General features: G+C 35.5%; 1 protein-coding gene across 15 annotated transcripts in view; it reads left to right on the top strand.

Moving 5' to 3' along the window:
* The window catches only part of col11a2 (collagen, type XI, alpha 2), a 45,751-nt gene that overhangs the window by 23,790 nt on the left and 9,314 nt on the right, over window positions 1-12,647 (top strand). For all 15 annotated transcript variants that reach the window (NM_001079992.2, NM_001328265.1, XM_073930949.1 and 12 more), the window contains 37 exons: window positions 2,088-2,141; window positions 2,332-2,373; window positions 2,661-2,723; window positions 2,837-2,911; window positions 3,088-3,174; window positions 3,874-3,930; window positions 4,079-4,132; window positions 4,296-4,349; window positions 4,470-4,523; window positions 4,692-4,745; window positions 4,883-4,936; window positions 5,060-5,104; window positions 5,291-5,344; window positions 5,824-5,868; window positions 6,574-6,627; window positions 6,710-6,754; window positions 6,852-6,905; window positions 7,101-7,145; window positions 7,323-7,376; window positions 7,973-8,017; window positions 8,145-8,198; window positions 8,290-8,397; window positions 9,311-9,364; window positions 9,451-9,504; window positions 9,619-9,663; window positions 9,827-9,880; window positions 9,982-10,026; window positions 10,118-10,171; window positions 10,260-10,313; window positions 10,392-10,445; window positions 11,249-11,446; window positions 11,618-11,671; window positions 11,781-11,888; window positions 11,972-12,079; window positions 12,170-12,223; window positions 12,343-12,396; window positions 12,525-12,632. In NM_001079992.2, coding sequence (NP_001073461.2) covers window positions 2,088-2,141; window positions 2,332-2,373; window positions 2,661-2,723; window positions 2,837-2,911; window positions 3,088-3,174; window positions 3,874-3,930; window positions 4,079-4,132; window positions 4,296-4,349; window positions 4,470-4,523; window positions 4,692-4,745; window positions 4,883-4,936; window positions 5,060-5,104; window positions 5,291-5,344; window positions 5,824-5,868; window positions 6,574-6,627; window positions 6,710-6,754; window positions 6,852-6,905; window positions 7,101-7,145; window positions 7,323-7,376; window positions 7,973-8,017; window positions 8,145-8,198; window positions 8,290-8,397; window positions 9,311-9,364; window positions 9,451-9,504; window positions 9,619-9,663; window positions 9,827-9,880; window positions 9,982-10,026; window positions 10,118-10,171; window positions 10,260-10,313; window positions 10,392-10,445; window positions 11,249-11,446; window positions 11,618-11,671; window positions 11,781-11,888; window positions 11,972-12,079; window positions 12,170-12,223; window positions 12,343-12,396; window positions 12,525-12,632 — 2,349 coding nt within the window. The remainder of the gene's footprint in view (window positions 1-2,087; window positions 2,142-2,331; window positions 2,374-2,660; window positions 2,724-2,836; window positions 2,912-3,087; window positions 3,175-3,873; window positions 3,931-4,078; window positions 4,133-4,295; window positions 4,350-4,469; window positions 4,524-4,691; window positions 4,746-4,882; window positions 4,937-5,059; window positions 5,105-5,290; window positions 5,345-5,823; window positions 5,869-6,573; window positions 6,628-6,709; window positions 6,755-6,851; window positions 6,906-7,100; window positions 7,146-7,322; window positions 7,377-7,972; window positions 8,018-8,144; window positions 8,199-8,289; window positions 8,398-9,310; window positions 9,365-9,450; window positions 9,505-9,618; window positions 9,664-9,826; window positions 9,881-9,981; window positions 10,027-10,117; window positions 10,172-10,259; window positions 10,314-10,391; window positions 10,446-11,248; window positions 11,447-11,617; window positions 11,672-11,780; window positions 11,889-11,971; window positions 12,080-12,169; window positions 12,224-12,342; window positions 12,397-12,524; window positions 12,633-12,647) is intronic.

Below are 12,647 nucleotides of genomic sequence, written 5' to 3'. Positions count from 1 at the left end.
CATAAGGTATGAAAAATTGGTATATACAGTAAAAACAAAAACTCAGAAATCATAAAAATCAAATTCCAAATTGAATCTTTTGGAGTATTAAATGTGTACATGTAAAAATCTTCATTAATTCAATATTATTTTTTCAGTTTTCCCTCTCAATTAACCAATTCTTTATCCACTGCTGCCCCTTCACACGATATACCCCCCTCTAAACAATCCCCTCTACATCTGCTCCCGATGGTATGGTTCAGGTCGACGAGACCTGTCTCCCTTGAGGAAATGGATGCGACAAAGACAACAACAACAACAAAAAAACACATTAAAATGTTAACTTTTTAAAGATCTTCCAAATGTAACCTTTTAGAGAAAGAGTATTGAATGTGTAAATGTAAATAGCTTTCCTCTGCAATAAGATTTCATTAATATTACCACCCCATGCTTTTATTCATTCAATACTTAGATAATACAGAGTTGATAAACTGTGTTTAATAGCAATAAAGTGAACCGCAATCAGGTTTCTTTCGTTATTCAAATGTATTTTATTTCTGTTATTGGCAATACACAATTTTAGACAACACTTTGTTTTACAGATAAATATGCCAAACCACAAGGGCATTTGATTATATAAATTACGTTTTAAGTTATTTTATTTAAAGTCATTAGGTTTCAACTTTATTTTAGTCTGTTAAATTGATTGAAGTGTCTTGTAAAGTTAAATTTGATTCAACTTAAAAAAAAATAATAATAATATAAATAATAATAATTATATATATATATATATATATATATATATATATATATATATATATATATATATATATATATATATATATAGCAGCAGCAAATTTTACTGATGAAAACCTTTTTGTTTGAAATTTTTTGGAGTTTTTGATTTTCGCATATTTAAGTTTTTTTAAACTTTGATTTTAACTAAAATTATGCTGCCTTTTAAGAGACCTTGTTTCATCCATATTTGAAAGGCATGTCTTAAAGATGACAAGTGAGCCAAAATATATTAAAAACAATTTATTATAAATATATAAACATTTAATAAAATAATGGAAAATATGTTGTGAATAATCACATTTATATTTTAATAATAAATCTGAATATTGAATTAGTCATATTTAAATCTACTTTAATCTACTTTAAACTCCGTATCATTTGTTTCAATTGAGTTCATTAGTTATCATATATCAATTTATTAATTATTTGTGTAGTAAATAATATTTATTTTGTATTTATTAATTAAAAATCTTAATGATTTTGCCATTTGTATTAATTTCTATTTCTTGTCATGTTAGTACTTATATTAAATTTACTGACTGCTCTAATTTTTTTAAGTGTAATATATTGTTATTTTATTATAAATTCATTACTGTTTGGTGGAAGGCAGCAAGGCTCACTAGGTTTTGGATGAGAACTTCACTTTCAAACAGACTTTCAGCTCATTTCTAGTCTATGTTTACCTAAAACCAAGTCAAGTTTACTTAGAGTAATGGGCTAGCAAGTTTATGACATCAACAGGAAATGGTTCCCCTGTAGGCAAACCTTGTTTCTCAAAGTATTTTAACACTGATCCATCTGCAAAAGATTCCTCTGCAAGTCTTTTAGAGTGCCTAGCTCAGTATAGCAGCATCAGTATTGGTAGACTCAGCCGCTCTCATGCTGATCTGAGACCAGCCTTAATCATGATCAGCATAGAACTGCAGTATCTTCTTGGAGGGGCATCCCCAGAGTTTCTTGACTTCAACATCAAAGCTCTTCAGTATGTATTATTGTGCAGCAGACCTGTGAAAAATAATCATTAAGGTTTACGTAAGTCTAATGTGCAGCATTTAGATGGATGACCTCACAGCAGCAGATAAGTGACTTTTAAGCCTTCTTCATCAGCCAAGTATTTACTATTTTAATGATAAATTGTTAATCAAGGCATATAATGATATTCAGTTCATAGGAAGTGACGAAAAAGGGTTGTAATGTAGGAGAGTGTAGATTGCTCAGCCAGCATCTGACTCTTGTTCTTGTGGACTGAAGCTTTCTTCTTTTTTATATTGACTGTGCTCTGTTTTGGGTTACATATCTGTTTTCCTCAGGCCTCAGTGCGAGCCATTAAGGGAGAGAAGGGAGAGCCTGCTGTCCTTGAACCTGTAAGCTTCATACTTCCTTAATATTATTAGTTGAATATTATGACATTGGTTGACAATTGTAAATCCTAAAATGCAACTGTAGTTCATCCAGACCACCAGGGGGTGCTACCAAATAACTAAAAAGTATATTTTATTGATTAAATGTCAGTGTAATGTAAGTATTTTTTAAATGCATCATTTTTGCACTCAGGGCATGCTGATTGAAGGACCACCAGGACCAGAAGGACCAGCAGTATGTTCATTTTGTTACTTTTTGTGTGAATTTATTATTAATTTATGCTCCCAGTCCTTGATCAAATTATACTTTTTTGACTGTAAAGCAAAACTTCCTTTCCTACAACATCCATACTGAGCTTTGCAAATGGCAAATGAATTCATCTAACAATGACATGTTTACTGATACAGTGATTCTCCTCATATTTTGATATTTACTATGCTAGCTACAACGTTATAGCAAAAGTTAAGTTTCATGATTGTGGTTTATGTAGATTATACACTCTAAATGTGTCTCTTCATTAGGGTCTCCCTGGCCCCTCTGGCCCCCAAGGACAACCTGGTTCTGTTGGTGATCCTGGTGAGAGGGTGCGTAGACATTTATGTAGTATGCTAGTTTGAAATATGCATCGTATTTCCTGCTGTTTCATTAAGTTTTTCCATATTCATAAATAAAAGCATCATGCTGGTTGTCTTTGTAGGGTCCTACTGGTAAGGCTGGTCTACCTGGAGCAGATGGTGTTCCAGGACCTCCAGGAACCTCTGTCATGCTTCCTGTGAGTCTTCTTCTTTATGCCAATGTTAAGAAAGTCATTTTAACACTAGATGCCACCATAATATATTATCGCAGTTAAAACTGTTGCTTTTATTTATTCCAAACAGCTTCCTCTGAGCTCCCACATCTAAAGTGCTTCAAAGAACTAATTTGCACACTCCTTTTCTGTTTTTGCAGTTCCGCTTTGGACAGAGCGCTGGAGAGAAAGGACCTGTTGCCTCTGCACAGGAAGCCCAAGCTCAAGCCATTCTGTCTCAAGCTCGGGTTAGTCCAAACTATGAAATAAAAATCAGCTTAACATTGATTTATTACTTTTCACATTCAGGTCTGAAGGCCTGTTAACACCAAGCACAATAACTATAATGATAACTATAGACATTGTTCTAAAAATCATTCTGAATGTAAACAACAGTTTCAGAGCAGTTCAGACCACAGCTACAATGATAAAGATAAATGATAAAACAACCAGTCAGAATCCAATGAAATATGTTTAAAGCAACAGCCGTCTCAGAAACAATTGGTTGTACCATGGAAAATAATGCTAAAAATAGATGCAAGCCAGGTTAGCAAACTAAAGCATAAAAATTAAAGTAGCTCAGGTATTCAGTGCTAACATCAGAATCTTTGTGTTTTTGTCCTTTGAAAATAATGAGGTGGAAATAATTTATGTAGTTTTTGTTCCACTACAAGAACTATGATTGCTAAATTCACTGTTTGATTAAGTTACACAAGCTGGATTCACTGGTCAAATGTGCTAGAAGCACACTGAGGACATCTACTGGTTGCAAGGGAGTAATGCGAAAAAACAGTACCTAAAAATAAACAGATTGTTACTGTTCATCAGTGTGGACACATATATGTTTATCATTATATTTATGGTTTTTGTGCTTTGTGTGATCGGGCACTAACTTTACACATCCTAATTTACATCTTTAATTAACTTAATCAATTTGTTCTGCATAGCTTGCCCTGAAAGGACCATCCGGGCCAATGGGTTTCACTGGCCGTCCTGGACCTTTGGTAAAAAAAAATTAAACACAAATACTTAAATTGTTCATCCAAAAAAATGTGTTATATTTGTTCCCTGTCATGTGCTTTTATTTTTATGTTGTTATCATTGTGATATTTTTGTGATATTGTTTCTTTTTCTTATTTGGTTCCTAAATAGGGAACACCTGGAAGTCCTGGCTTTAAGGGAGAAAGGGGGGACCCTGGTGCTCAGGTACTGCCCTGTGTTGATCTTTTTGTAACTTTTCGTGACATTAGCCACACACTGCGTCATCCTGTAATGCTGTGACATTTACCTATACATATATCTTATTTATACTGTAAAAAGACCATCTGCTTAAATCTGACATTTATCATGCACCCCTATTTTGTTTTAGGGTCCTAGAGGTCCTCAGGGTGTGTCTGGTCCTCCTGGCAAAGCTGGTCGGAGGGTGAGTACAGTAATAAAGTACAGAGATTACCAAAAACACTGTTACATCCTCGAAACATCTACATATGCTTTTCTCAAGTAGTGTAATAAACTAATTGTTGATACATGATGTTTCCTGCAGGGTCGCGCTGGTGCTGATGGAGCCAGAGGGATGCCAGGAGAGTCTGGAATTAAGGTCAGATATTTGATTTGTTAAAGTTGTGATTTGTGTGTGATTCATTGTGTTTTTTGTTTTTAAGTTATGTGTATCTTCCATTTCTAAACCTTTACCTCATTGCAGTCATGTTGAATTTAACCAAGTGTTTTATCAATCAGTTTGTGTATGTGTTTATTTCTGTTTTAGGGTGACCGTGGTTTTGATGGCCTTCCTGGTTTGCCTGGTGACAAGGGTTATCGGGTAAGGACACAAATTTTTACGTCATTATTCATGTTAAAACTAAAAAAAATTATTTACAAATCAGACAGGAAGGGATTTACTATCTGAAATATGAAGCATAACTTGAAGATGTATAATAATATTAACATTTTCTGCAGGGTCAACCTGGAGGAATGGGACCCCCAGGACCACATGGAGAGGACGGAGAGAGGGTACATTTCAGGGGTTTTTACATTTTGTCTAAATATACTCTTGATCGTTCACCTATCATCATTTTTGCAATGCATAAAAAACCTTGCATTTTAATTGTCCTTTTCCCTCTTGACATTAATCAGGGAGATGATGGAGATGTTGGACCCAGAGGTCTTCCTGGCGAACCTGTGAGTGTTTTTGTTGAGTGTGTATTTCACAATCTGGTCAGAATTAAGCAAGGCTCTAGAACCTGACTGTGATATTATAGACATATGCAACCTTGATTTGCCCTTTTGTTATAAATCTGTAAAGCTCTATGTTTTGCTTGAATTTTATTGTATGTATTTTGATGAGCCTTTTTCTCATTTTTGTAGGGACCCCGTGGTTTGTTGGGGCCTAAAGGGCCTTCTGGACTTCCTGGACCTCCTGTGAGTATTTACTAAAAGCTCCATCAGCTACATAAACCACATAGTAAAGTGTTAAAGTATCTCTGTTATGCTTTTTCAAATATTTTTAAACATTTCTGGAGGTAAAATTAAATTATGAGCAAGGTGGGCTCGGGAAAAGTAACAAGTCTTTTAATAATTTTTCAAAAAGCTCTTTGTGAACTGATTTATTAGGAAATAATATAGTTTCTGAAAATTATTTGTACCTTGGACTTCAGAAGCATGGAAAACAAAGACCTCCAAGACAAAGCTAGCCATCTTTAAATTAGTATAACTAGGACACTTTTAATCAGATCTTCAAATATACGTATTTTTTCATTTGCTGTGGTTGCGCAGCCACACAACTACCATCTTCAACACATCAAGATATTAAAATGTGCATTTTAGGGACATTTTTGGGTGAACTATGCCTTTAGCATCTAGATTATTCCCTATTTCATTTCTCCATTTTGTTTTGCCAGGGTGTTCGTGGAAATGATGGTCCACATGGTCCAAAAGGAAACTTAGTAAGTATATCTCAGTTTTCTGGCAATAATTCTGCTGCAAATTCTCAAACCATTTGAAATTATAAAACATTATTTGAATATAGACTATCGACTAATACAGTGGTTCTCAAAGTGGGGGTCGGGACCCCTTGAGGGGTCGCAGAACAATGAAGGGGGGTCGCCTGGTGATTTCCAAAAATCTACTTATTATTATTAGACCATAAGAATTACCATATTTTATCCATAACCAACTGAAGAGAAAAAAACAGTCGTTTATAGTTACTATAGTAGCTTATTTACTTGTTCTATTGGATTGCGACCCATGGGGTAAATACATTATATTAAAGACACAGCAATAGCGTCAGATGCAGCAGATTGATTTTATAACACCAGGTTAAACTTTCTGGCCCATTTACAGCACTGAAATACATTTAAAAAATTAAACAAAGAATAGACTTTGGTCTATTGGTGTGTGTGTGTGCCATTGCATGCAAGTTTTCTGTATTTATAATCACCTCAGGGGATATTGGGGGTCGCGAGTCACTGGTATTGTTATTTTAGGGGTCGCGTGCTGAAAAGTTTATGAACCCCTGGACTAATAGACTAGACATAATTATTGCAATATTAAAATTAAAAAGAAAAAAATGATAGCATATGAACACCATGTAATAAATAAAAATGTAAAAAATAAAATTTTTTCATTTACCTTGTCGTTGCTCCTTTAAGGGACCACAAGGAGAGCCCGGTCCTCCAGGCCAGCAGGGGGCTCCAGGAACACAGGTAAACAGTTACAATTAAATGAGGAATTTAATGACACATGTACAAAATTATAAAAAATATTCATGTTTTTTCTGTGTAACAGGGAATGCCAGGTCCACAGGGTGCCACTGGACCACCAGGAGAGAAAGTAAGTGTTGCAAAGATTCAACAGCACAAAAAATCAGTTGTAACTAATATTTAATTATTTGAATGTGCTTAATGGCATTTTCTCTGTTTTCTAAAAGGGACCCACAGGAAAGCCAGGTCTACCAGGAATGCCAGGAGCTGATGGTCCTCCCGTAAGTACTGGATATGATGTTTTGTAGTGATTCTTGTTTGTTTTTTTATATCCAAAGTACTGAAATGTTTTTGTGCTGACTTTCAGTTCATGTGATTGTGAATGAAAAACTGAACAGTCATAAGTGTATGGCAAAACAAACATGTATCTATTGTTAGCTGTTGTAATGAATGTTTTAACTGTGTTCGTCCCACAGGGTCATCCCGGGAAGGAAGGTCCTGGTGGAACCAAAGGAAATCAAGTGAGAACGTCTCATTATACTAAGTAGATTTCTCTGTGTAGCTTCATAGGTTAAATGTAATATCTGACACAACTATTTACATACTTTTTATTTAGTGTTATCAGCAATCACAAATAACTTTCAATTTGTAGTGTGTTAATATTTTTGCTGTTTATTTAACTTTCTCTCCATATTTAGGGTCCTAATGGTCCTCAGGGCTCTATTGGCTATCCTGGCCCTCGGGGATTGAAGGTACAATATATATATAAATTGTTCTGATATATTTAAAATGAAAGAATAATGGATATCTATTAGGACTGCACAACATTGGGTAAATATGCAATATGCATTGTTGTTTTTGAGTATTGCAATAACAATATTTCTAACGGCAAGGCATTTCCCTACAAATATGGGCACATTTTTTATTATTTATGTTTTTAGATAAATTATTTATGTAATGATAATAAAATGAACATATTTTAAAGGATATTTTTCAGATATAATTAATTCTAATTTAAACAACATTGCAAACATTTAGTATTAAAACACAAGCAATGCTTAAAATAAATGTGCTTTATCACACATGGCTGCAATACACTTATTGCATATGCTATTATTGCAATAACAATAGGTTTGCAATATATTTTGCAGCCATAATATCCATTTTTAATAGTTTTTATCCATTTTATCAGTGTGGAAATTTAGATAAATGGAAATGTTATTGATATATTTGTCTAAATGATCCGTTTGTTAAGAACATCTGTATGTAATAAAATTGTAATAATAATTGTTAATAGTTCATATTTACTCAGACAGATAACAGACTGAATATTTTGCTACATTCACAGGGAGCTCAAGGTATCCGTGGACTGAAAGGTCATAAAGGAGAGAAGGTGAGAGTATTTGGTTAAATACATTTGCTTTAGTCAGATTATCATTATTGAAATCTTAATGAATTTTTGTAATAAGTGCAAGTGCAACAGTAAGTGTTAAATAAACTGTTTTTTTGTTTTTTTTTAGGGAGAGGATGGATTCCCAGGAATTAAAGGAGACTTTGGTGTGAAGGGAGAGAGGGTACGCACATACAACACCAGTGGATAGAGAATTTTCGATATGCATGTGATTTAGCATTGGCTGCATTGACCCATTTCAACTGCATTAACAGGGAGAGGTGGGCGTGCCCGGCCCAAGAGGAGAAGATGGTCCTGAGGGGCCAAAGGGTCGCGTCGGACCCCCTGGTGAAATTGGTCCCCTCGGCCTGTTGGGAGAGAAGGTTAGTTTGGTGTAAATTGTATAGTTGTATTATATTATTTTAGCTGTGTTTGGTTTTCAGGGTTTCTATGGGTCATTTCTGGTATATCGTGTAATTTTAAAAGGAGTAATCCAGACATTGAACATCAGGAAATTTTTTATATTTTCTGTCCATCTCCTAAACAAACCCTTCACAATGTTTATATATCAAAATATGTCAACATATAAGTGCCATTTCAGTGAGCCTTCAATTTGAAAATTTTATATGCTTAGATTTAGTTTCTCTTGCTTTATTAATCAATATCAATCAATAATCATTTATTTGCATATTATGAATCAGCATGTGTATTTATTTCCATATCGTATGTGTTTTTGCTATTAATTTTAAATTGAACATAATGTATCATTTAATTTTTATTGTTACATTTATTTTGTGTTATAATTATTTTTTAAGTGTAACTTATATTAGGTGGCATAAATTATCACTCACCAAAATGAACATATAAGCTTACAACCTAATTATTGTTAAGTTTGACTGCATTTATAATTTTTGATTGGTGTAAAAGAATCGTTATTTAATGCATTAATCAATGTTGTGTTGATGTTAAAATCTATTCAAAAAGATTAACAAGCCCCTCAAATTAAGTAGGGCAACTCAGTCTAACTTCCAGTCCAGCTTTGCTTTGGGCTTTAGCACTGTCCTAAACAGATGACTGGATAACCTGCAATTAAAGATATATTGTCCTTTTATCTGCTCAGTGCTCATAGATCATGGAAACTCAGCTTTTCAGTCAGTGAAAGTCAATATATGATGTAAACAAGTATTTATGTAAATACTATTTATATAATATTCATTAACTGTAATGATAAATGTGTAAAATGTGTTTTTTCGTCTAGAAGATGTAAGAAATATTTACTAAATAATGTCCTTCTAGGGTAAACTTGGTGTTCCTGGACTTCCTGGATATCCTGGACGTCAAGGAATAAAGGTAAACAAAAATATACTCATGTAATGTGCAATAATATTTTTGTCAAACTGAAGACACATATAATGAGTGTAATTCTTGTTTTTTAGGGGTCCCTTGGTTTCCCAGGATTCCCTGGTACAAATGGCGAGAAGGGCACAAGGGTGAATCTTTCAGATATTTTCCTTTTACAATAGTGCTTACAAACAGGGTAAAACTCAACAGGAATAAAACTGTCACATTTTAAGTAAAAGTTGAATTGTGTTTTCTCTTTCTAGGGTTTGATTGGAAAACCTGGACCAAGAGGACAAAGAGGGCCGACAGTAAGGACCAGTTATAAATCAATCATCTCATGTCATACCCTATAATGTCTTATCTCTGTCCCACACAGCAGTAGTTTTAATTGGATTTGAGAACAAACCCACTTTGCTGATTTGTAAAACGATGTTCAATGATTTTCTGAGTCAAGTGTTTTTATGTATTTAGGGTCCTAGAGGGCAGAGAGGACCACGTGGGGCAACTGGGAAATCAGGTGCTAAGGTATGAACATCATTTAGGGTTAATTAATCTCAATAACATATTGGTCAATACCAATGATTAAATATTATTTACATATAGCCAATTTATTTGTGATGTTTTAGGGTGGATCAGGAAGTGACGGGCCTCCTGGACCACCAGGAGAGAGAGTATGTTCATTTTACAATAAGCAATCAATTAATAACTTCTAATCTTTTCTTCATCTTTAATGTATTTTTTATGGTTCTGTTTTTGTTTTAGGGGCTAACTGGACCTCAGGGTGCTAATGGATTCCCTGGGCCAAAGGGACCTCCCGTAAGGAATTATTAGTTTAGTTAGTTTAATTATTAATTTGGTCCAGTTTGTCTCTATTGCTTACTGATGTCTCAAATGTATTGTGAAGGGACCTCCAGGGAAAGATGGACTTCCTGGACACCCTGGACAGAGAGGCGAAGTCGTATGTACCCTCTAAACTACAGTATTATCTGTGAACATGATTAAATGCGCAGCAACATTAACCTTTTTGCATTCAAAGGGTTTCCAAGGCAAAGTTGGACCACCTGGCCCACCTGGAGTTGTTGGCCCACACGTGAGTTTTTAGCATTTATCATTAAAGATACAACCTATATGGATTTCTTATTTAATAAAATGTGTTGGAATATTTTCCTCTATTCCATGCGTGTTCAATTCAAACTCAGGAGAAATAGTTTATTGCTTAAAAGATTAGTAATTTATTGAATACAAATGAATAATTCGATGTTCAGAGCTCTGGGCATACACCAAAATAGTCTAACCGTTATACAATGCTAACCGGGACTAACGTCAGGTACTCTGCACCGCCCGGTACCTAGAAACCCAGTTTTATACACAAAAGGAAGAGAAGGCGGGTTGTCTCTGTCAGCTTTTCGGCCCCATCTCTAGTTCCTCTTTTCTGCACAGAAGAAGAAGACCAGTTAAATGCACATGCTTAGAGACCTACATAGGCTCCAATACTTTTCACAGGAAATCAGAGGCGAGAGACACATGTTATTTTTATTGTTTCTGCTGCATATTTCTTGTCCAAGATAGCTCCTTCTGCGAAATGCCTCATTAGTATGCAAAATACATCTCCTCAAAGGCCAGTTTAGGTTAGCATATAATTTCACAGAACATACAAAATATAGTATAGAATATATAAAAATATAGAGTAAAGAATGACGGTAAGGTAAATGATTTAACATCTATTTAGGCAAAGCATACACACCATACTAATAGAGAATCAAGAATAACTCTGAGAAAATAAAATAAAAAGAAGAATTATATTTTCTACAAATGTTATAAAATTCCTCAGATCAATAAATCTATCAAATCAGTGAGCAATGCGAGCGTTACTCAAGTCAAGTTTTTGTTTAGGGTCCCTCTGGTGAGACTGGTCAGATGGGTGAGCGTGGCCACCCTGGACCTCCAGGACCACCTGGTGAGCAAGGCCTTTCTGGCTCCTCTGGTAAAGAAGGAACCAAAGGAGATCCCGGTCCTCCTGGTGGCCCCGGTAAAGATGGACCCCCTGGACTTAGAGGATTCCCAGGAGAGAGAGGACTACCAGGAACTCCAGTAATAAGACCTGCTGATTCTGCTCTGTGAATGATATAATGTTAAACTTTAACAATTGTTAAACTAAAATTTATAACTGTTTTACTGATTTATACCTGATTTACACCAATTTATAACTATGCCTAAATGTTTTTTATACCCCATAACTATAATCTGACTCTGTTTTCTTAGGGTTCTGGAGGACTGAAAGGAAATGAAGGCCCTGCTGGACCACCTGGTCCTGCGGTATGATATAAAACACAAGTCTTCAAAATATTAAGAGTAGAATGTAGACTTCAGTTAGATGATTACATATGGTCTCATAAGTATATGCTAAGTTGAACTTAATTTCTAGGGTTCATCTGGGGAGAGAGGTGGTGCTGGCACTGCAGGCCCTGTCGGCCCACCTGGACGACCTGGACCTCAGGGACCCCCTGGAACTTCAGGTGAAAAGGGAGTACCAGTAAGTGTTTACTCTTCGTTTGCATCATGTCTCTAATACAGATTGCATAGAAGCCCATCGTCTAAAGCCATCTTCTTTTACAGGGCGAGAAAGGTCCGGTTGGTCCAGCTGGTCGTGATGGCATCCAAGGCCCAGTTGGTCTCCCAGGCCCTGCCGGACCTCCAGGTATTTCTGGAGAAGATGGAGACAAGGTCAGTGACCTTCTTATATCTTGATCTACAGTCATGATATTCAGATGGAGGCTCTTGTCAAATATTAACTCTGCTTTGTTTATTGTGTAGGGTGAGGTTGGAGAGCCAGGACAAAAGGGAGCTAAAGGGTCCAAAGGAGAACATGTGAGTACGCTTCAAAATGTCAATACATTACATAGAGCCTTAATATGTGAACGTCTTCTATGCTTAGATTTTTTTTTGTTTTGTTATCTATAATAAGTCAATTACTTGCATATTTACAGGGTCCTCCTGGTCCACCTGGGCCGATGGGTCCTGTTGGACAGCCTGGTGCAGCGGTAAGTGTGAAAGCAATCTCACTGATGAATATGCATATTCACATATTTAATGTTATACAGTTCTTTACTTAAATATTTGATAGAAACAAATCAGAAGTGCTTAATTTCCATTTCATATATGTGGTTAGGGTGCTGATGGTGAGACGGGTCCAAGAGGTCAACAGGGACAGTTTGGTGCCAAGGGAGATGAAGGCACAAGAGGTTTCCCTGGTCCCCCTGGCCCCATAGGATTGCAGGTACTGTATTCAGCA

Source organism: Danio rerio, chromosome 19, assembly GCF_049306965.1.
Source record: "Danio rerio strain Tuebingen ecotype United States chromosome 19, GRCz12tu, whole genome shotgun sequence".
NCBI lineage: Eukaryota > Metazoa > Chordata > Actinopteri > Cypriniformes > Danionidae > Danio > Danio rerio.
Note: the sequence above shows the minus strand (reverse complement) of the source record. Positions and strands in the feature narration are given on the sequence as shown.